The 25097-nt window shown below is 43.0% G+C and overlaps 1 protein-coding gene across 1 annotated transcript in view; it reads left to right on the top strand.

The window, feature by feature from the left end:
• Sox5 (SRY (sex determining region Y)-box 5) overlaps positions 1–25097 on the top strand; it is a 710484-nt gene that overhangs the window by 558915 nt on the left and 126472 nt on the right. The window contains exon 11 of the mRNA XM_013025067.1: positions 9649–9795. Within this exon, the coding sequence (XP_012880521.1) occupies positions 9649–9795 (147 nt within the window). The remainder of the gene's footprint in view (positions 1–9648; positions 9796–25097) is intronic.

The raw sequence follows: 25097 nt of genomic DNA, 5'->3' as shown, positions 1-25097 counted from the left end.
AGTAAGGGTCCCTTCTGTCCACATCCCCTCCAGCATCTGTGGTTATTAGAGTTCTTGATTATAGCCATTCTAACTGAGGTCAGTTGGTATCTCAATGTTGTTTTGATTTGCATTTCTTTTATGGCTAGGGAGGAGTTTTAATTCTTTTTGTCATTTTCTTTTCTTCCTTCTTTGTTGTTTAGGGGGTTTTGTTTTGTTTGGGGTTGTGTTCAGATCTGTGCGGGGGGTTAGGGGAGTTTGGTTGGGGGGTTAAGGACATTTCTTCCGTGACGTGGATGCCTTTCTTTTCCTCTGGTGTCTTGTCCTCCTCCTATATTCACCTCCGTGTTTGGAATCCCTCCACATGTCCAGCCTTGAGGGAGGGCAGGAGGGGGTCCTGTCCCCGGACACTCAGCATCCTGTCCTTACATGCACAAATGGTCACCGCCCAGCAGCTCCAACGTCCTTGCTTTTCAATGATGCCCTTGGGGTGGCTTCGATGGGAATTCCTCCCGGGAAGGCCGAGTGGGCGCCCTGCGGGGAATCCCTAGGGATTAGGCTGTGGTCCAGACGCCCTTGAGCACCCCTGTCCCCAAAGGATGCACCTGGCCCAGCCGGGACTCTGGAGGGGACGCTGTGCAGACACGGCCCCTCCTCTGCGCTTCCCTTAGACAACTTCCTGCCTCACTTCCTTTTTGTCTTGTTTTTGCAGGTCCTGGGTCTTGAACTCAGGGCCTGGGCGCTGCCCTGGAGCTTCTTTGGCTCAAGGCTGGCGCTCTACCACTTGAGCCACAGTGCCACTTCCGGCTTTTCCTGTGTCTGTGGTCCTGAGGACTCGAACCCGGGGCCTGACACGCATGCGAGGCGAGCGCTCTGCCACGGAGCCACCTGCCCGGCTCCTCCTCCCCTTCCCCCCCCCCTGTGTCTCACCTGTGGGACAGTGGCTGCACTGTGACCACAGAGGGAGACCCATCCTAGCCTCCCACCTGCTCAGGCCAGCTCTGGTTAAACCAAGGCTAGACCAGAAAGTTAGGCAGGATCGCTTTCCACGACCTTCCTCCTGGCCTCTCTCTCTCTCTCTCTCTCTCTCTTTCAGTCTGAGAGGTTCAGTTCTGTGGGGGAGACCCTCCCCCCGCCCCCCCCACACACACTGCTGAGTCAGCGTGTTTTCCAGGCTTCATCTCCCTGGCTAATGACAGCCATCAACCCTCACGGGCAGATCTTGGCACACAATCCTTAATGGACACACACACACACCCTAGTAGCTCACATCGCACTTTCCTGCTAGGGAATTTGAAAATTAAATGAGAAGCATTACTCACTGTGTGAAGTGGAGGAAGCTGATGGGAGAGAGCGCTGCGATGGGCAGAAACGCGCTGGTGGGATTCTGTTATTTAATGTTAGGAAGCCATCTGGTTCATAGAGGTACCAGATCTCTTTAAAATCAAATTCAAATTCCTAACTCAATAATAGGTCAGCTCAATGTGGTAAAACAGAGCGAAAGATCAAAATACATATTTCATTGAAGAAGGTCGAGGAAGAGCTACTAAACACATTCAGAGCTACTCAGTGTCATTAAAGAAATGAAATTTGATACCACCCTGGAAGCCAGCCAGGCACCAATGGCTCACGCCTGTAATCTTAGCTACTCAGGAGGCTAGGATCTGACGAGGATCACAGTTTGAAGCCAGCACAGAGCAGGAAAGTCCCTGAACCTCTTATCTCCAATTAACTTGTAAAAAAAAAACAGAAGTGGAGCTGTGGCCTTGAGCAGAAATGTTTAAGGACAGTACCCAGGCCTGAAGTTCAAACCCTAGGACCAACACACACACACACACACACACACACACACACACAATGGTGAAATTCCATTTCCCACCTACAAGAATGATGGTTATAATTAAAAATGCAGACAGTTCCAAGTGTTCATGAAAACGTAGAGTAACTGAAGCCCTTGTGTCTTACAATAAAATTGTAAGGCAGTTTAGCCCCAGGGAAGAAGTTGGGCAGTTCTTCCCAAAAGTCAACATGAACTTACGTGTACATATGACTCATGAAGTGTGTGACTAAGCAAGCCCAATGTTAGGAATTCAGTAGCCAAAAATAAAAAAAAAATTAAAAAAGAACCCACGAAGGAAAAAACACACACACACAAAGACTGGTATTGGAATATTCCTGGCTGATTATTCATAAGAGCCAACGTTGGAAACAATCCAGGTATCCATCAATTGGGTAAATGGATAAACAAATGTGTTACCTATGCATAGAAGGTGTGTGTGTGTGTGTGTGTGTGTGTGTGTGTGTGTGTTTCACAAATAACCATCAACTTACTTTGCATAGCAAAGGCTGTCTATTACATTTCTACCAGCAGTACAAAGACTTCCAATTCCCTAACCAACTTGTTGGTATTTATTATTTTCTGCTTTGAGGGTAGTATGGCTTGAATTCTCTCTCTGTTTTTTTAAATGCTGGTACTGGGGCTTGAAATCAGGCTCTTGGTACCTAATTTTTTCCACTCCCCAGGCTGGTGCTCTAGCATTCAAACCACACCTCCCCCTCTGGCTATTTGTTTGTTGGTTCAAGTCTCATGGACTTAGCTGTCCAGGCTGGCTTTGAACTTCAGCCCTCAGATCTTGGCCTCCTGAGTAGCTAGGATTACAGGTGTGCGTCAACCGTACCCAGCTCTCATGTGCTTTTGACTTTCAGGTTTGTCAAGATGGAAAAATGAAATAGGTTTTATTATCCCATCCCTTAACTTGGTATATAAATGGTTAACTTATACAATGGGGCATATGCTTTTCTATTTCAGCAAATAGCAGAAATAAACCATGCTGTTTTATACAGAACATAAGGACCTAAACAAGTACTGCTGACAGTTAGGCTAAGTCTATGTTTAAACCCAAGTTGCTCTGATAATCTCCTATGAAGCAACATTCCAAAAAATAATGTGCAAGGCAAATTTATCCACATTGAAACATGCGGATATATTTTGAAAGATTTTCTTCAGTACATTAGTTTCGCTTCAAACTCTGCATTTAAGTTACATTAAGAAGCTGAAATTAAGCTATAAAGATAACACTTATAGAGCCTTGAAATTGCTTTGTGAATCTTTTCCCCTCACAAATGCCATCCTCTCTGCTTTCCCTTAAAATAAAGGAAAGAAATGGAGAGAAAAATAGATACTTTTCCTACCTTTTCACATTTAACACATCTTTTGCGGTTTTATTCAAACTCTAAAGCAGCTATTAAACTATTATAAACATAGATTATGTAATAACAGATGTAAGTTAAATCTCTGCTCTCAATATTGAACATGATATGTATCCACATACTTTGTATATATGAGTGTGTATGTATATACAAAGATAAACTTTTTGTGTAAATACATACACAGATATAGGTATATATATATATATATATATCCACAAATATTCCATTTCTTATATACCTTTAATCTGGAAGTTTCTATAAATGAGCAAGATTTTAACCCCCTAATGGTCTTTTGAAAATTTTAGAAACCAGGACTTTTCTCTTTTTTTTTTGCCTGTACTGCTGCTTGTACCCAGGGCCTGTTTTCTCTTGCTTAGTTTTATTCTCTTTAGGCTGGTGTTCTACTGCTCGGGCGCTGCCTCCTTTCCTGCTCTTGATTGGCTAATTGGAGATGAGAGTTTTATAGATTTGACTCCAACCATCATCCTCTGTATCTCAGCCTCCTGAGCAGTTAAGATCACAGCCGGGAGCCACGGCCACTGACAGTACTACTGGATTTGTGATCTCCTGGCCCTCATGGCTGTTCCTGGACATTTTTGTTCAAGGCTAGTTAGTGTTCTACCACTTGAACCATGGCTCCACTTCTTTGGGTAGTTAATTCCAGATGAATCTCACAGACTTTCCAGCCCGGGCTGACTTCGAACTGTGATCCTCAGATCTCAACCTCCCGATACCCGGCTAATCCTATTCATTTATAAGTGAGGACTTTCCTGGCTATCAGACATCAATCATAAAGGCTTTTTTTCCCCTCTTCTATCAATATAAATTCTTGGAGAGAATTAACCATGTTCATTGTGCTCACTGAAATAAATATTAAAGTCTGTGAAGTTCATTTGTATCAAATTCCATTAAGAGACCAGGATTCTGCTTGTAGAAATACTGACAAACATTCCTTTATCAAAGCCATTACGAAGTGCTTTTGCAGTCTCAACACTCCAGACAAATCCTCTAGGAACTGCCATGATTTTATCATGTAGAACTCAAGGGAAACACTCTTCTCAGTCACAATCTGATGTTGGTTTCCTCCCCAAATGCTTAATTCACCCATCTTCCCCGGGTCAGGGGACGATGGCACTAGCCACTGCAGAAGGGCCAGAGGGAGTGGCTCCCACCTGCCATCCCAGCTACTTGGGAGGCTGAGATCTGAGGATCACGGTTCAAAGCCAGCCCGGGCAGGAAAGTCCGTGAGACTCTGAATCTCCAATGAACCACCAGAAAACCTGAAGTGGAGCCGTGGCTCAAGTGGTAGAGCCTTGAGCTGAAGCGCTCAGGGACAGAACCTAGGCCCTGAGTTCAAGCCCCACGATTGACAAAAGAAAAGAATAGGAAAATGAAAGTATTGTGCAGATGGTGAGCATGATGTACTTGGCATCCAACCCCCACCTCATGCCTGAAGTAGAGGGAGACATTGTCTTATAACACTGCTGTCTCCCCGGCCCCACCACCAGGGCAAAGGACTGGACCTTCCACGGTCTCTGTCTCCTGTGCCTTTATCTGAGTCTACAAAAGGGAGGCTGGAAAGATCAGCAATCCCAGTTCTGGGAACATATCCAGTGGAAATGATACCTGACTGTTGAAAAGATATCTGCTGCGCTGTGTCCACTGAAGCCTAAAGTAGTCACACATAGTCACATTGATGTAGAAAGGATATATCACTCTCTCTCTCTCTTTCTCTCTCTCATACTATTCAGCCTTCAAAAATAATGCAGCCTTGTCATTTTCCACAACGGGGCGGGGGGGGGGGTAGATCTGGAGGGCAGCATGTTCGTTAGGTGACATAATCCAAGCGTAGACAGACAAATGGAATCTCAGTTATATTCGAAGTTGAACTCATACAAGAAAAAACAAAATGGTGGTCATGAGGGCCTAGGGTAGAGTTGGGGAGGTGTTGATTGATGAATAAAGAAAAGAGAAAAAAAAGAAAGGAAAGGGAGAAGGGAAGAGAAGGGACGTGGGAGGGAAGGGATGGTAGGGGACAAACAGAGGAGGAGGGAACAATCCTTGATAAGAAACGCACTCATCACCTTGCTCGTGTGATTGCAAGCCCTCTGTACAGTATTTTCACAATAAGAAATGTATTAAAAACAAAAAACAAAACAAAAAAACCCCACAACCATACCTCCTCCTAACTGCCTTTTACCCTCAAGAAAGTGACACTTTAGATTCTGCATTAAATACATTTATTTGCCTCAAAGGAGGCATTTCTCCTTTTTCTTTTCAAAGTATTTAAGAATGTGCACGTTTAAATTTCGGCTGTGTAGTCTTTTGAAAAGTAATCGACTTTTTAAATTAGAAAGATGGTCTTAATTTTTTCTTCACCTAATTTTCTCCTTCTCTCCAACCTTTTCAAATCTTCACCTATTTTTTTTTCTGTTCATATTTCCAAACTAATTCATGAAATATTTTCTTGATTACAAGAAGTTTATTGGAATACCTTGTTCTCTTATGCTAAGATTGTGTGTGTGCATGTGTGCGTGCACGTGTGCGTGCGTGCGTGCATGTGTGCGTGAGTGCGTGCGTGCGTGCGTGCGTGTGTGTGTGTGTGTGTGTGTTTGGATTTAGGGCTCTATCTTTGAGGGGTTTTGTTGTTGTTGTTCAAGGAGAGTGCTCTTACTATTTGTGCCAGAGCTCTACTTCCAACTCTTTCATTTGCTTTTTTTTGTTGTTGTTGTTAGTTAATTGGAGATACATCTCATAGACTTTGCTGCTCAGGCTGACTTCAAATTGTGATCCTTAGATCTCAGCCTCCTAAGTAGCTAGGATGACAGGTGTGAACCACCAGCAGCCAGCCTGAGATTTTTTTTAAATTACTTTTTAAAAGTTAGTACTAAGGTTTGAACTCAGGCTTTCACTCTGGCTAAACATGTGCTCTGTCACTATTCTACTAATCCCACATTTTAAAATTTATATTTCTCTGCTCTCCTAACGAAATAAAACTGATGAACGTGGACTTATCAGCATTACTGATGAACCAAGCTCATTTGCTAACAGTAGAACGATCATGTAATATACGTTAAGGGTAGACCAGAGTTCTGTGTAGGTTAGCAATAAATGATATTACTTAATGATGATATTTTACTGTTAATTTCTGCTCTTGCCAGTTCTATTTTTTGTTGGGGGAAAGCACTATAGCGGCGGATTTCTACCCTGCCTTCAAGGAGTTTACTTACCATGGAGTGAACAGTTTGGCACAACAAATTAATGGTAGATATTTTTGTCAGTGCCTAAGTTTTTGATTCCAAATTCTCCAGATGGCAGTGAGACACCAGGCTCACAGCCAGTGGAGAAGCTGTGTTTCTAGCAATTTGGGGAAAATATGCTATTAAGGACGGAATGACAGAAATTTACCATCTCTACAATTAATGCGGGGTTCACGTTAGAATTTCAATAGGCTGTTTTTTTTGTAGCGTCTCTCCTAACCCTGGAAAGTCCTTCCTTAACATATGGAAGTAAAACTAGTACCTTCTCAAAAAGATTCACATCTCACTATTGTATTTCACGGTGACGTAACAACCATTGTCCAAATACCATTATACTATTCCCACATCCCACCCCCAAAGAGTAAAGGTTCAAATATGGCTCCTGTCACCTCCTTTAAAACTTGAACGGAGTCATACAAAGGGGTTTCCATTCCACAAGTCAGATTATGAGGACAGTTCCTCTTCCTCCCCCGTCTCTCCCCACCCCAGCCCTCCCCTCTACATGTGACTATGTGTAGAGTTCGTATTCATGTATCCCCATGGAGATGTATGTACACACACACATATCCATATCCACGTATTCACGTCTATGTGAATTCCCTCTACATTAGTTCATGGTGTCGCCCTGCTTTGGCGTCCATGGGAGAGAGTAAATTCTGGTGATCACTCTGGAAGCAGATGAAGCTTAGGAGGCTGTAGAAGAGACCACAGTCTCTACAGTTCACATCTGTCCGGGGCTGCAGCGCTCTCATTAGGAGCTGGCATGTCTAGGACCACAAAATGCTGAAACCATACATTTATTCGAGCAAGGGAAGAACATGTTGATTTTGAAAACCAAATCTGAAGTATGCACCCCCTTTTACCTTTAAATGAAAGAACAAAAGTTCTGAGTATATGTGTTTTTTTTTTTTTCATGAGTACGTTTTCTTCCTTTGGAAGTTGCCCATTACTAAATCGCCTTTCACAAGGACCTGATCTAACTATTCTGTTATCTAAACAATGCAGGGAATATTTTTTTTCTTTTCCATAGTGTGAACTCCTCAGGAATCAAATAATGTGTGTTTCCAATTCAGAATTCCAAATCCAGTGATTGGGAAGAACTGCTTTTGCTCACATTTTTTTTTGTCATTCCTATAGATGTTTGAATATCACATTTCTTCTCTAGTAACTTGCAAAAATCTTAATTTTTTTTATGTATGCTGAACCAGAAATAGGCTTTTAAAAATACTTTAAGAAAAGTAATCATGCCTACAGGAATCATTGTCAAGGAGAAAAAGACACAATATTACTACAATGTGAAACTTACAGGACATGATATTGTTACTTAGTCAGTTTAAATGTGTAATTTAAAAAAAAGATGATCAGTTCATGAATTTTACTGTGCGTATTTTTAACTTGGAAAGCTAAGCCCCTAGGGCATAGTTATGTTATAAATGGTTTCATAAACAATTCAGAAAAGTGACAGAAAAATTCCTCTTCTAATCATGGATTATATTACCTATCACTCATTTTTATCAAGTTGAGAAAAATATATCAATTCTGACCCTATTTTTTTATAAAAAGGAGTAAACTCTGCAAGTCTTCATATTTGAAGTGAATTACCTTTTTGAGTCTTCATGTAATCTAAGACTTGGGAGTGAAATCTAGTCCTTTCTGATTGAATGGAATAAAAGAAATCATTATTCTAATACAAAACCTCCTGTAAATTTAGTAAATTTAATTATATCTTACTAAAGTTGTTCATTCTTTCTCTAGAAAAGAGCTTATAATCACGTCAACCTTCTCTTCATTTAGATCATAATACCTGAAAACGGCAAGCAGTATATACATATTTTCTGGTAGATATATGCTGGTTCCATTTCCATTGGATCATTTATACTGCCTCTAAGAATCTGTGACATCCCCTGTGAAATTTCATCCCTTGAAATTTCTCCTTTGGCTGGGCACCGATGCTTATACTTGTAATCCTAGCTGCTCAGTAGTCTGAGATCTCAGGATTAAGATAAACTCTGTGAGACTCCAATTAACTATTAAAAACAAAAGCCAGAAGTGGAGGTGTGGCTCAAATCATAGAGCTTCAGCCTTGAGCAAAACAGTTAACCCACAGACACCTAGACCCTGGGTTTAAGACACAGTGCTGGCAACAAAAATAAAAAAGATCTTCTTCTGAAAAAAAAATCAAGTCACTTACAGGAGTATTTCACATTAGTTCTTTATATAAGTTGTGTTATTACAGAAGTTCCAACTACTATGGTAAAAGGTACCCATGGAATTTCAAGACAAATGGAACGGAGGACGTATCTATTGGATGCATCTATTCGCATGTGTGTTGTAAAATTTAATAACTGATTTCCCACCAAGACTGTTAAAACCTTCGCAGAGTACTAAATGAAGATCTCTAGGGTATTAATCTCAGTGTGTGATATGATTATTTGAATAGGATTCCACTGACTCATAAGGCTATCTATCGCTGCAAAAGTAAAATTTTCTTTTAATTTATTAACCATTTGCTCAAGACCCTTTACTTGGTTACTTAATAAGAATTATTAAGTGCCGGCTGAGTGGAAGCATGTATATCTTAGAGAGTTTCCTTTAAAAGTCCCACCCCTCAAGATAATTTGAAATTTGTCTCTGTTTATATCAGGAAGTAAAGTGAACTCCTGGCAAGCATCCCAGTTTATATCTATTGTGTGTGTGTGTGTGTGTGTGTGTGTGTGTGTGTGTGTATTTATCAGTGTAAGTAGCCTGACCAGACAACGCTGTTCCAATATTTCTAGTTCTTCTTTTTCTTATTGCCTGTATTGTGGTGCCATGAATGCTCAGAAAAATGGTGGTGGCGACCCATTTCAATAAGTTAAAGATGCTCAGGGGGATGAGATGGGTAGGGGACTGTGGATTCGCAGTGGGGAGCGTTAGGCGGAGGGGGCCGGGGAGCGAGGCCCTGCCCCTTCCATGGACACTGGCCATGAGTCTGCTCGCTTTGCATCAAGACAGGGCGATGCCCGTTCCTTCCAGGTGGCCCTCCTCTCTCCCCCTGCTCCCTGGGCTGCAAGATGGCCTCACTGAGGTACCAGCCCTTTCCTTCAGCATCTCTGGACATGCACAGCACCACCCGGAGGAAAGGCGGGGTGCGTGGAGTCCCGCGGTGCATGGGTGCATTACTGACGGGCGCCTCCTCTCGCTCTCTCTCCCCCCACAGCAGTTGTATGCTGCCCAGCTAGCCGCCATGCAAGTGTCACCTGCAGGGAAGCTGCCCGGCTTAGCCCAGGCCAACCTCGGTGCTTCTGTATCTCCTACCAGCATTCACACCGACAAGAGCACAAGCACCCCGCCGCCCAAAAGCAAGGTACCTGTGTCCACGAAGCGTTTTACCACCCACCCGCAGGGGCTTATCGGCGGGCTGTGGTCGGCCAGCTAGACTGGGAGCCCAGGGAAATGTCCAGGACACCTGTGCGGAAACATAGGGGTCTGCTTTCAATCATGGCTTTGTTCAGCGAGCGGAGATGTAGCACAGCTACAACAAACAGAGGTGAGAAGCGGGGCCCAGTGGCTCCCGCCTGCCATCCCAGCAACTCAGGAGGCTGAGATCTGAGGATCGCAGTTCAAAGCCAGCCCGGGCAGGAAAGTCCATGAGACTCTTACCTCCCATGAACCACCCAGAGAACAAGAAGTGGTGCTGTGGCTCACGTGGTAGAGCGCCAGCCTTGAGTGAAAGAGCTCAGGGACAGTGCCCAGGCCCAGGGTTCAAGCCCCATGACCAAAAAACAAAATCCCCCTAGAACATATGTGAGATACAGTGATTTAAGACAGGACTGCCAGTCTTAACAGTAGATACCTATGTCCATAGCTCACACCTGTAATCCCAGCTAATCGAGAGACTGAGATCTAAGGATCAAAGCTCAGAAGGAAAGCCACGAGGATCTCTTATCTCCAGTTAACTAACAAATATCCGGAAGTGGAGCTGTGGCTCAGGTAGTAGAGTAAAAAAGTGAACAAGCTAAGGACCTGCACTCAAGCTCTAGTTCCTACACAGAAAAGAAAAGAAAGAAAAAGAAAGGTATTTGTACAAAACAGCTAAGTAATCATACTGTATGGTCCACAATAATGAACTTTATGAAGTACATAGTTAGAATATGTTGGAAGAGCCTATCTTCAGTCACAAGTGATTGTGTTTGCCAAGGAAGGAGCGACTGAAATAGCTCCTAAAATATGAGTAGGATTAGGACATATGGAGTGTTTTTAAAATGAAATATCAATAACTGTTATAATGTGGAATAGCATCGTTGCAATTTTAGATACAGATTCTTCACTCATCCACTGAGATTATCATGTAATGAAAATAAAGATAATAATAGTGTTAGAAGTGAGACTGTTTAGAAACCATTTTGTCTTAATGTATGTGTCTCAGGGAGAAGCAGAGAAATAGATGTGAAATGTGTTTGCATTTGTTGAACTTACATTACATTCTGTGAATACATTAAGCTTCCTGTGAAGCGGGCAGAATGACCACACAGTTTTCCATGCCGAGACTCTCTCCTAGTAGTCCAACTATACTAGAAAACATTAAGTGGGAAACTGAACGTTAATTCAGCACCCAATAATACGTTTTCCTATCAAGTTTGCCTCCCTTCTGCATTCCATGGATTGCAGTGATCTCCTAAAATGATTTGGATCAGAGTAGACACAGTAGTTGAAGGAAACACACAAGCTTGGGATCCTAGATACTCAGGAAGCTGAGTTCTGAGACTCGCGGTTCAAAGCAAGCCTGAGTAGAAAAGTCTGCGAAACTCTTTATCACCAGTGAACTACCAAAAACCCAGCCGTGGAGGTGTGGCTCAAGAGGTAAAGCTCCAATCTTGAGCAAAAAAAAAAAAAAAGACAAAAGCCATAAAAAAGGGAGAGGCCCTGAGTTCAAGTCCCAATACTAGTCTGTGCACACACACACACACACACACACACGAAACACACCAGATAAATGAATTATCAGAAATAATGTGAGGGAAAAGAAGTCCAACAAGTAAATATAGTCTTTCTCCATCCAACTGGCTAGTGAAGGATGCTCCTGTAAAACCCTCCCATTCTCCCACAATGTCCAGCTCCCTTTCTGTGTGGTTAAATGAGAAGTCCATTTGGGACTCTAACATGATGTAGACAAAGACCGTGCACCATGACCACTGGCATCGTGTGAAAATCCACAGTGAACCTCCTTGCCTACCAGGGACAGGAGAGGCAAGCCACACACCCCTTTGAAGTCCTGCTTCAGCTGTGCATTGATGTCCTTTAGTCTGCGCTGAATGTTCAAGTCCAAGTCCCAGCCTGCTTTGCTCGCTAATCGCAGCAGTGCGTAGATTTTTTTCGAATGGGGTGATCATGGTAACCCGTATGGGATGAAGTTGAGTTCTAAGGCAGTGGTATTTCAGTGTCTCCACGGGCCAGCAGTTGTAATGTGTTGCACAGACAGGCTGACTTCAAGCACAGCGTGACACTGAAGCCTTACCGTACTCTGTTTCTTCCCTTGGATTTACTAGTGCAGACGCCATGTTTCATGAGGAGGCTTTACAATAGGGCGTCACACATTAGGATTTTAGGGTAGCATGTCTATCACTTTTACATTGATGAGCAGATTTGTTTATTTCTTACTCTTTGTATCAGGAATATCTTCTCACCAAATCACTTCTACAAATAATTAGGAAGTTTTGAATGTCAAACAGTCTTGTCCACTCGTTCCTGTTCATTGTTTATTCACTCATTCATTCATTCAGCTAGCCAGCCATCTCTCCATCCAGCTACCCATCTATCTATTCATACAATTATCCATCCATCTATCCACCCATCTACCCATCTAGCCATCCATGTATGTATCCAGTCATTCATCCATCTCTCAGTCATCCACCCATCCATCCACCTAACCATCTATCTACTCATCCATCCACCTAGCCATCTATGTATTAATCCATCCATCCATCCACTTATCCAGCCTCCCAGCCATGTACCTCCTCATCCATCCATCTGCTCATCCATTCATCCATCCATCCATCCATCCTTTCATCCATCCATCCATCCACCCATCCATTCATCCATCCATCCTTTCATCCATCCATCCATCCACCCATCCATCCATCCAACTATCCATCCAAATGTTTACTGATTCTTTCTGAGGTAACACTGGCCAATCGCAGAAGGTTTGTTTTGCCATAGACAGGAAACATTTTTATGAGCTACAAGGCAGTATATTCCCTTAGGCATCGCCACCACATGTAATCAGCACACAAGAGTTCAGTTGTTTGGTTCATGTTAAAAGTTTGGTCCCAGGTTACAATTTTATACCTCTATCTATTCAATCTGAATGATTGCTTCTATTGCCTGGATTGTATATAATTTAGAAATATAAAGTTTAGCTCTGGAGTCCAATCAGTTTTTAAAATTAGTCTTCAGGGGCTGGACTGTGACTCATTGGTAGAGAACTCGCCTAGCATGCACGAAGCCCTGGGTGCGATTCCTCAGCACCACATCAAGCAGAAAAAGCCATAAGTGGCACCGTGCCTCAGGTGGTAGAGCGCTAGCCTTGAGCAAAAGAGCTAACTGGTAGCACCTAGAACCCGAGTTCAAGCCCAAGTACTCACACACACACACACTCACACACACACACACATACACACACACACAATATCCATGCTAGCTGGGTGCTGATGGCTCTCCCTTGAAATTCTAGTCACTCCTCAGAGGATACTGATTCAAAGCCTGACCTAGGCATCAAAGTCCATGAGACTCATATTACCCTCCCAAAAAACCAGACATGGAAGTGTGGGTCAAGTGGTAGAGCACCAACCTTGATTAAGAAAGATAAGAGCAAAAAGGTCTAAGTTCAAGCTCCCAGTACCAGCACAAAACAAAGTAAGTTACAACAAAAACAGCCACGCCCAGTTAATATCATCTCCGTCATTTTCATGAAGAGCACACCCAGCGAATAAAGGCCCAGGACAACCTGTGAATTGGTATTCTCATCACCTGAGACCAACATTTCTACATGAGAGCGTGAAGGGTTGTTTTTTTTTTTTTAAAAAAAAAGAATCAAGTATGAGTGTCCTGTGGGAGGTATGGACATCGCTGAATGCTTTATGGGTCATTTTTGTTTCATATCTCTATTAGTATAGAACAGTTGCATATCACCTGAGAGCTCAGCATTAACCATCCCCTGACGTGATGGGTGAAATAATAAAGGACGTTTGCCGTTTGGAACAATGGCTCGGGAAGGGGAAGTTCTATCCGGGAGCTCCTCTAGGCGCAGCGATCTTGCTGACAGCTGTCAAAAATCAAGTGATTTCTTTCTCTGAGTTTTATCACCTGCCCTCCTTCCTGGATGTGCCTTTTGCCTTAGCTCCCATAAACAAAACTTATTTGCAATTTGCAAAAAAAAAAGGGGGGGGGGAAGAGAGAGGGAGATCAAAAGGAGGGGTTTCCAAAGACTGTAAAACTGGGCAGCATGAGTCTTCTGTGGCCTGCTGTTTTTAATCTGCTGTGTGCCAGTTGGAGGCGAGGGGACTGTGGGGCTGTGAAAGGAAGAATAATACCGAGAAATGATAGAGTGTCTCTGACCCCAAGCTCAGCCTGGAAATCCAAGACATTGATTTCACTTAGCATTCCTGCTGAGAAATCTGGCGGAGTTCAGTTGTAATAAAAGAACAAGATTCTGTTCTAATGGTAATGGCGTGTGACAGACACATCACTTTGTCTGTCCTCGGGATCAGAGAGAGCAGAATTGGGAGAAAGGTCACCTGACCCGCCCGGGGGTGTAGTACAAGTGCGGCAGTGAGCTTTGAACTGCCGCCTGGGAACATAATTATTTATAATATTAAATGATAAAGAAACCTTTAGAAGAGAACTCAGAGTGGACCTCGAGAAACTGCACCCTGGAAATGTGAAAAGAAGAAAAAATTTAAAAAAAAGAAAGAGCACACGAAAGGAGAGCTGGTCTATTCCAACTCTGCCTTTCAGAAGGTGTGAGGCTTCTTGGCTTGTGTGCCCCTGAACTTCACTGGTTTGTGGGCTGTTTGCATCATCCCCAGAGAATTGCTCATGACTTCATTTTCGTAGTCACCAACCAGATACGGCTATATGTTTCCTTTAGCACTTAGGCCTTCATTGAAGATGGCTTCACACTGAATCAAACCATCTTCCAATCCTGGATATTCCTAAGCAGTTATGATCTAATCATATCCACACACTTATCTCCTTAGCCATCATTAAAAATTGTCCCCTATTTAAAAAAAAACATAGAACAACTCAGGGGGACCAGGTGGCTCAGTGGTAGAGTGCTTGCCTCACATGCATGAGGCCCTGGGTTCGATTCCTCAGCACCACATAAGCAAAAAAATCCGGCAGTGGCGCGTGTGGCTCAAGTGGTAGAGCACTAAGCATTGAGCTGAAGAGCTCAGGGACAGTGCCCAGGCCCAGAGTTCAGGCCCCATGACCATCACAAGAAAAAAAAAATAGAACAACTCAAGCAAATATATTTCACTGTTGACAAATATTTCCAGGGCTCGAGTATCTTTACCACCAAGTTTAGAGCAGAAGTCTGGTATTTTGAACCTGGGTGAACAGGAGACACCAGGGGTGCCTGTTTGTATTCAGGGAAGGTTTCTGATTAAGGTGCTGCTCAGCAGCTCTGGAACTGGCAGCTCATCTGCTATAACGTGGCATCAACATAGTAAATCTGCTTTCGTAGCTCAGGTTCCTTCGCACAACACTCTGCCACGTGATGTATTCATTAGCTCTCCAATTGGTTCAACATACTGTTTATTTAACTAGATTCTCTGTCTGTCTATGCAGTCTGTTAAGAACCTAAATAATTCTATGAAGTACTTGATCTTTGACACACATTTCTTTTCTTGGAACACATTACTTAAAATAGCAATAATAAGCCGGGCCCTGGTGGCTCCTGCCTGTCATCCCAGCTACTCAGGAGGCTGAGATCTGAGGATCACAGTTCAAAGCCAGCCCAGGGCAGGAAAATCCACGAGTCACTTATCTCCAATGAACCACCAGAAAACCAGAAGTGGTGTTGCGGCTCAAGTGGTAGAGCGCTAGCCTTGAGCACAGAGATGCTCAAGGACAGCGCCCAGACCCTGAACTCAAGCCCCAGTTCTGGCAATAAATAAATAAATAAATAAAAGTAGTAATAATAGAACCAGGAACAGACTTAGAGACAATGATTTGATCTGAGAGTCTGTTAATTGTAGCTGATCGAGAGAGCCTCATATCACAGGCAAACAAAACCGGGAAATATCGTATCTTACGTTTTATGGGTCTCTTTTATTTTTTTTTGCCATTGAAAAACTAGCCACCTCTTGGGAAAATTCAAAGTGCAACTTGTAAATATTGCTACAAAATATGCCCCCTGATGGTGGATGGTGACCTCTGTATTGTCTGCAGCCACCAAGAAGAGTTCATTTGAAAAGCTGATGACAAGAGCGAATTCCTGGGTGCCTGGCATTTAACCTTGGCATGACCTGGCTACGCCCCCTCCCCCCACTCACAGCTGCGTCCCTGTCAGTGGCAAGAACACACAGATCGTCCAGACCCGTTTTTTTTTTTCTGTTGTTCTTTTGAAATATCTCTGACAGTGGTGTTCCCATTTGCACAGCAGTAGCGCCTTGGAGCTTATGAACAAGGGGGAAAAAAATAAATAAAACAACAAATGTCTCTGACAAGGCTAAGCACTGGCTGTAACCAGCTGACCAGACACAATCACAATGCTTTTTGCTTCTAGTGCCCTCATACCAAAGATGGCCCAGCCCCGAGCTCAGGACCTGGGACTCGATTGTTTTCTGGTCCACGTTCACGAGCACAGAAACTCAGATCTTTCCTCCAACTTGGTGCTTCTGTGCGTAATACTTATGGTGCCAGTGACTCAGCCACAGCCCCATTTCTTGCTGTATGGCGCGTCGTTCTGGTGGGAGTCAATACAACCATGCACACAGATCTGCAGGGAAGAAGTTCTGGAGCTGACCGCTGTGGAGTCAGGCAGAGAGGTCTGCTGTACGCAGGTTACATGGCCATGCACCGGGAGCAGGAGAAATCAAGCGGTAATGAAGATTGATCTTCACTGAGTGCTTTTTCTTCTCCATTTGGGGAATGGAGGCATCTGTAGTAACTTGTGCTAGCATTTTATACTGCCAAATGAGATGGAAGGCAAAATACAACAGCACACACGCACACACACACACAGTCTCACCACAGCCAATGCAAACTCTAAGAGCATTGTTTTTTGTTCTTGTTGTTGTTTTGGTTTTGTGTGTGTATATGTGTGAAAGAGAGAAAAAAAGAAAGAGAGAGAGAGAATATTAGCACAAAATCATCCTTTAAAGATGTAGCACAGCCATGAAGGAAATTTCCAAAGTTTAAAATGGACCAGGATCCAGGAACAGGTGGCTCACACCTGATCTGTAGGGATCATGGTTCAAAGCCAAGCTCAAGCAAGAAAAACAGGGAGACTCTTATCTCCAGTAGACTACCAAAAAGCCGGAAGGGGCGCTGTGGCTCAAGTGGTAGAGTGCTAGCCTTGAGCCAAAGAAGCTCCGGGACAGCGCCCAGGCCCTGAGTTCAAGCCCCAGGACTGGCCAAAAAAAAAAAAATCACAATTAAAAAATAACAAGGACCTAAGGCCCTATGGGAAGTTATTTCCATCGACTAAAAGGAAATTCTCACACTGCTCAGCATACCTTTAACCTGACTTAATATTTTTTTCATATTTTATCTGGACATGAAAAAAAAAAACGTAAAGATACGTTTAAAATGTAAAAGTCCCTAAGGTACTAGATAATGTTTTGTCACTTATTCCTCAAGGGTTTTTTGTTTTGTTTTGTTTTATTTGTTTGTTTCATTGTTTTTCTTGGCCTAAGCAGTGCCTCTGAGCTTTTATGCTCAAAGCTAGTGCTTTACCACAGAAGCCACCGCTCCAATCCCAGCATTTTAAAGATGTTCTTGTGGCTAATTAGACATAAAGAGTCTCACAGACTTTCCTGCCTGGACTGGGTTCAAACCACAATCCTCGGATCTCAGCCTCCTGAGTAGCTAGAATTACAGGCATGAGCCACCGGCACCCGGCTCTGTTTCAACTCACTCTTAAGAGTTTTTTTCAGGTCAAGATCTCAAATAATCACTCCTTACTACCCAGGGCTAGAATTGATCTCTGAATGTATCTAAAGATAATCCACTGTAGTGAGATACTATTTAATAAAAGAGGGGCACTCATTAATCTCTATATGTCAGCCTCAGATGAAACCACGGATCTGTCCTGGAACAGTTGGGGCTGATAACTCGGCAGATTCAGTTTCTCCTACAACTCCAGGACAGAAAGAGATACTAGCCCTCACTAATTATGACTACATTGAAATTGGCCATTTTCTATTCTTACGCTTTTAAACACTGGCAAATCAATTAAATGCTAGAATCTCGCTAATACCTTACTCTGTATAGCTGCTTTGTGCTTTTATTGAATAGCGATTGAGCCAACCCCCCCCCCATCTCTGGGATTTCATTATCTGGGAAATAACTGTTTTGTGAGCCTTTGAAATGCTCTGTGGACGTGTCAGATCCACGAGGAGCCTCCATTTAAGAACCACCACCTCGGAGAGTTCAGCAATAAATGTGGCCGTAATCATCACCACCACAAACTGGGCGGGAAAAACATTTACACTGGAATATGACACAGTCACCCCGTGATTTTCAATAAAATAGTTTTCCCTTTTTTTTTTTTGTGGTTCCATGCTACTAAACTGAAATATGTTAAATGAAGTGTTACCAGAGGATTCCCTGTGGTGAGCCCCGCCCCCCCCCCACCTCATCTGTATTCAATTGAAGAGAATCACAGACAGCACAGTACTTAACCAGAGGCCTTCCCAGCTGGCTGCCATTCATGTCCTCCGAGTTTGGTTGTTTTTTTTGTTGTTTTTTTTTTAATTTTATGCACTTTTGTGCCAGTCCCTGGGGCTTGAACTCAGGGCCTAGAGGTTGGCCCTTAGCTTTTTGACTCAAGCCTGTCACTCTACCATCCAAGCCACACCTCCACTTTTTAGCTTTTTTGGGGGGGGTTAATTGGAGAAAAGTCTTAATACTTTCCTGTCTTGGCTGGCTTTACACCAGCATCCTCAGATCTCAGCCTCCTGAGTAGCTAGGATGACGGGTGTGAGCCACCAGCACCCAGATGGAAATATATTCTTAAGACTCAAAGAAGGGGTGGCTATGAGCCATAGCAGTGTAGTAAAAATTACAGATCCAAGAGTCAGATGAGTTACAATCTCAACAGTGGACAGGTGGAATACACAGAGGGTTTGACTGAATGCCCTTTGAATCTGACTGGATGGGGCTGCGTGTCACTACCTGATGATGACAGAGTCCCTATGTCACACACAGGATAGTGAGCTCCATCAGGCTTTATAAGAATGCAGAGGGTGAGGCCAGGCGGGGGGGTGGTGGCTCACACCTATAATCCTGCCTATCGGGGAGGCTGAGATCTGAGAATAGAGATTCGAAGCCAGGCCCAGGAAGAAAAGCCCATGGTAGATCAAAGTGGCACAGCACTCAAAAGCTCAGAGATGTCACCTAGGGCCTGAGTTCAAGCCCCATGACCAGCAGGTACACACACACACACACACACACACACACACACACACACCATCGTTCAAAGAAGAGGATATTGAACCCATGCTGATCCAGGAAGAGCCACACAACTGTATTTTTATTTTTGTCTTGAAGGTAAACAAAAGTTCATTTTAAAGTAAAAGAAAGCCATCAAAGAAACCTGTTAAACTCTGGGCTCCGACACCAAAAAGGAGCACCAGTATTTTAGAACATTATCCTCAAACACAGATTCAACCCAGCAGAGATCCTCTATCTCAATACTTACGTTTAAAATGTTCTAATCTAAAACACAGCCATTAAAACCTAAATTTCACAGTGAATTATAAACAGGAGAAAAAAATCAGAACACAAGAGTATCTAGTAGAGCCTCAAAAAAATCCTCATTTTCTTTTCAGAGTCTGGCTGTTCAAGAGGCTGAGATCTGAGGATCAAGGTTAGATATCTCAGAGACTGGGCTGGGCAGGTGGCTCAGTGGTAGAGTGCTCGCCTAGCATGCACGAAGCCCTGGGTTCGATTTCTCAGTACCACATACACAGAAAAAACCAGAGGTGGCGCTGTGGCCCAAGTGGTAGAGCACTAGCCTTGAGCAAAAGAAGCTCAGGGACAGTGCCCAGGCCCTGAGTTCAAGCCCCAGGACTGGAAAACAAAATAGATCTCTAATCTGTAGTGTTCTTCTCTTAGGACTTACAATTTTTTTTTAAATTTTGGCTTCCTAAGACATACTCTAAAATGGTTGAAATTCTTTATTCTCTACCATTCTTTATTCTCATCATCACATCTCAGAGTGATTCTCTTTACTAATTAAATATTGACTAATTCCATTCTTTCCATAACACACACACACACACACACACACACACACACACACACACACACGCACGAGATGCCCCAGGTATAAATTGCTTTTTTTAAAAGTACAATAAACTCGAAAGTCTTGATTAGGATGACAGAAGAGTATCTACGTATTAATTTACTTATCAGATTTTTATCTGCATTTTTCTCTTGAGGGAAGAAATACGTCCTTCATTTTTTATTTCAGTTTTACAAAACAGATCAGAAAGAAATCAATGCCATCATTAAATCAACATAGACAGGGGAATCAAAGCAATAAAGCTATGGATCACGTTCAGAACTGAAGACAGACAACTCCAAAACCCTGACCAGTGAGGGCTTAGACAAATTACGGAAGATTAAGAATGGATGCCTGAAGGTAGTCATTCAGAAATACACTAAGCCTGTGTGCTTACAGCGACAGACAGCAGACCACGTCTGTGAGAGGGTATGATGTTAAACATTTTTCTTTTTGCTGGTACTGGGGCTTGAACTCGGGCCTGGGTGATGTCCCTTAACTTTTCCACTTATGGCTGGTGCGCTACCACTTCCCGGCTTTTTTTTTTCCTGACTAATTGGAGATCAGAATCCCTTAGATTTTCTTGACCCATCTGTCTTCTAACTTCCATCCTCAGATCTTAACCTCCTGAGCAGCTGGGATTACAGGCGTGAGCCACTAAGCCCAAACAACACGCTTTCTCAATGGCCCGCAACACTGAATTTCACCAAAAGCCGGATTGTCAGAGGCTGACAGAGTGGTGGAAAGTTTCCACCAAAAGCAGCTGTGAGTTTCCCTGACCTTGATTCGTGAACCTATCACAGCCCTGAGAGAAAGCCTTCTTTCTTCCCTCTGCTGACCTTCACTGAGGTGACTGGACCTTTCTTAGCATTTGGTGCTCCCTGTGGGAGGCCCAAGTCTTCCAATCACAGTCTCTCACAGCTCTGGTGTGACTTGGAGCCCGGCTCTTCAAAGAAACGTAACCAATATTGTGATTTGGGATTTTCCAAAGGGATTAAAAATGACAACCTTCCACTTCAGAGAAAACCGAAAACCCAAATTTCCTCTTCTCAAGCTGTACAGTAGCAAAGCAATATGGAGGAAAATACATAGTCAACTAGGTAATTATTACTTTGGGCCAAACCTTACTAACAATATTAGGAAGGGATCAGAAGATCACCCTTTCAGAAAACCACAAATTATATTATCTTCACATTTTGTTGGGGTACTCTGTAAAACCCACGATCCGCATTAGGATTTGATAGGGAACACTTTTAAATCGAGCCTTTCAAGAACTAAGGGAACTTTTTTTTTTCTAGTCTATTATATAATTTGTCGTGCAATTTTGATGACTTTTGGCAGGGTGGATATTTCATAAATAGGAGAAAAAGAAATTGAGGCAAGAAATAGAAAGGCTGAAATACTGCAAAAAAATCTTTTTTTGTGATATTTCTAGTAATACTTAAAATAACATGAGAACAAAATATTGTTGTGAAATGTGTCTTCCAAAGCATTGTGACAGCAATAGGAATGTCTTTAAATAGGTACAGATTTGTGTTTACTTCTCCATGCAAGTCTTTTGAGGATCAAAATTTCATTTTAAGTCAGTGGGAGCTCAGGATTCAGGCCAACCCACCATGAGTACAGGGGGAGGCAAGAATTTTGGGTCAAATGTTGGAATTTTTGAATGCCAATCTTCACGCAGATAATGCTGTCATTTATCTTAAGAAAATGACAGTTTTAAGAGAAACTCTGGGTACTTTTATTTTGGTTTGGTTTTCATCCATCATTTTCCACTGGCATTCCTAAACTTGCACTAAGCTAGACTTCAGCTCTGTTTTAGCTGGGACTATAATAAATGCACTTGCAACAAAATGAGGAGCGGAATGATCAAATCCAAAAGAAAGACTCTATCAGGTACACTTTTATCAGCTGCATGATAAGTGTCTCTCCATTTAATATGCTCTCAATAAACGTTCACATCAATTCAAGATATGAATTTTGGGCTCTGAGTTCTCAGCGCTTGTGGACTAGTTTTCAGATACCAGTTTTTGTGAAGTTTCACTTATTCAGACAGCAGGGTCTGAGCGAAGGTGTCCGTACAGGGGCTCTTTTTAATATCGGTAATGTGAAAAGCAAATAAAATCAGTAGTGCGGGTTACTCTCTACTGTAATATAAAACTGGGAGCTGTTGTGTAAAGTTATTACTCTCTAAACTATTGACCATATGAAATAAAACAGTGAGAACTCTGAGACAAAAATAAAAACAGTAAAATACGTTTTTAAAAACATGCATTCGGGTCGGGAGGCATGGCTCAAACAGTAGAGCACCTGTCGAGCAAAAGTAAAGTTCAAGCCCCAGTACTACCAAAAAAAAAATATTCTTTCAGGACTTTCCTGAGTTCCACTTAAGAACAAGATCCAGGCACGACACACAGAGTTCAAAATACATAACTCAATAAAGCCCAGCAGTGGTCATCCTAGCTACTCAGGAGGCTGAGATCTGAGGATCATGATCTGAGGATCGTGGGCAAGAAAGCCCATGAGACTCTTATCTCCAATTAACAGCTGGAAGTGGAGGCTCGGTTGGTTCAAGTGGCAGAGCGCCAGCAAGTAGAGTCCAGCAAGAATAAGAGGCCCCGGGTTCGGGCCTAACACTAGTACCCCACACTCCTCCCCCCAAAGAAACCTGTAAAGCAAATACACTCAATTTTGTCAGTTCAGTTCCGTCTAGGCAATATGATCCAACGCTCTTCTGTCATGATGTCATTACAAGGACTATATAAAATCTTCCACGCCAGCCAGACGGTGAAATGCATTATTCTTCTAACGTTATGGGCTGGGAAAAAAAATTAAGCACCAGACATTACAGCCGAGTTCCACTACACATTAATTATTTTAATAGACTGTTTCTTAAATGAATATCTGATAAATCAGTCTCACCATCCCTCACGCTCCGTGGCATGCTTAACTCACTGCAGACACTTTAGAATCATTACGCCGTGAGAGGGAGACTACAGATTCACGATGGCGATCATTAAAACCAAACGCTTTCCGGATGCTCACTTCTGAAGCTTTGTGTAAATCTTGTCTGACTTTCCGTGGTCTCCGTACCTGGAGTTTGACACTGAAGACGCAGGATGCAAAAATCAAACTAAACTTCCCTACGTTGAGAAAACATGGATTTCAGATGAATTAGCTCAAAGGTCACTTGACCTCGATTTACAGCTGGTGTCTGCAGGTCTCCGTCCATAGACCATGCAGGAATTCTCTGTCTTCATGGCAGACACTTCCAAGAGAGGTGATGGCCATACAGAAAGTCAACTAATCCCACATTTTACATCGTGCCCTGGAGACATAACACATGTCCCAGCAATGGTGCCTCTTGTTCCCATAATACCTTGGGCTCCCCCTCAGACCTTTCTTCTTCCCATAATGCTGTGAGCTCCCACCCAACAAATCAGAGGAGCTGGGGTGGAGCAAGCCATCAGTGCACAGCCCAGCAGAGGAGAGGGAGGAGGAGACTCTCTATATCAATGGCCCTCCGAGACCTCTCCATTTGACCCCCAAACTTTGCGCTCCTCTCCACAGACTCTGTGGAGTCTGTGTTTCGAGTCTGTTTTGCCGCCTTCCCACTAACTCACTCTTCCTGCCGTAAACATGTGGACTAATGAGGGCGCACCCTCTAACCTTCCAGGGAAGTTTCCAGGAGTCAATCAGAGGATTAGGATAAAGAACACGATGACAGCATCACCGCTAGAAGCCTGTGATGAATGAAGAGCCGTCAGTGGCTTCCTTCTGCCCATCCGTGATTACCCCTGGCTCCACCTGACATTCCTGTCTCTCTCCTGTGTGACTGCAGTGGTTCTGTCTGCCAGTCATATGTTTTAGTGACGTTTCTATTTTTCTGCTCTCCTGTTCAATCTCACTTGTGGTTTTGGTAAAGATATAGGCAAGGAGTACAGGTTTTTGTTGTTGTTTATATCCAGGTACAGGCAGAAAAGCCACCCCAACATAGAGATGGTAGGGGAATTTGATTAGCATAATTCGTATTTCTTTGGTTGATTTTTCTAATGCTGCATTAGTCTATGAGATCTTTGGGGTAGGGAAGGGTGTATGAGAGAGAAAGGGAGAGAGTATGTGTGCTTGTTTGTATGTGTGTTAGAAAGAGAGAGGAAGAGGGAGGAGAGAGATGGGAGAGAAGGTAAAAAAAAGGGGGAAGGAATAAGGAAAGTGGGGAGAGAGGGAAGGAGAGCCAAGATTTCTCACTTTGGGAGTCCTTGCCTAAGTTTTATACATATCTTCAAGCAGAATGGTGAAGACGAAAATAAGGGTAAATGTTTCAGACGCTTCACAGTTATAAATGTAAGGACCAATCAGGTGGGGCCCAAAACTCATTTCCACCTTCATATTGATAGTCCCCAATCCCTTAATTCCTCTGAAGCATTTCCAAAGGCTTTTGGAGGTTTCCGTGTGTAGGTTCATAAGGAGAGCAAGTATGGTGATTGGCAACCATGCTTAGTGCCCTGGGCCTCTGTCTAGCCCTTGTTCTGAAGAACTGTTAATGACTGTAAAAGGATGATAGCAGTCATCCAAAGGTAATGAGGGCCAAGGAGTAAAATCACCAGCATGATGAGGATTTGGACGTGGTCTGGGGACGAGAGGTTAAACGAAGCTGGGTCTGAAACTCAGACCGGCTCAGGGTCTAACTGTTTTCATCAAATGTTATTGCTGACACTTATATTCCTCACATTCTTCCTCTGTGAACCACAGTCAGAAAAATTTACTAAGCAGAAATTTTGTGACTGGATTTCAACTTGGGCCCTGTAGGCTAAAAGGTTCCCCACGCAGCATTCATCTCGATAAATACAGGGACGCTCGCTCTCTCCAATCTACCTTTAGAATATCAGGTTACATCAAGAATCACCTAAAATGTCAAAAGGTAAATTGAAAGTACTAAAGAGAAAGGAGAGAAAATATAAATATGAAGAGAGAAGAAAGGGAAACATATAAGGAATGGAACCTCTCTGAAGAATTTTAAATAAAGATGGGGCGATTTTATTACAAATGAAGCTGTTCTAAGGCCAAGCTTGGTAGCCTAAGCCTATAATTCCAGATGTGCTGGAGATTGAAGGATCCCAATTTAAAGCTGGCTCAGGCACCAAAGAGACAAGAGT

Source organism: Dipodomys ordii, unplaced genomic scaffold, assembly GCF_000151885.1.
Source record: "Dipodomys ordii isolate 6190 unplaced genomic scaffold, Dord_2.0 Scaffold81, whole genome shotgun sequence".
Classification (NCBI taxonomy): domain Eukaryota; kingdom Metazoa; phylum Chordata; class Mammalia; order Rodentia; family Heteromyidae; genus Dipodomys; species Dipodomys ordii.
This window is presented reverse-complemented; position numbering and strand designations above follow the sequence as displayed.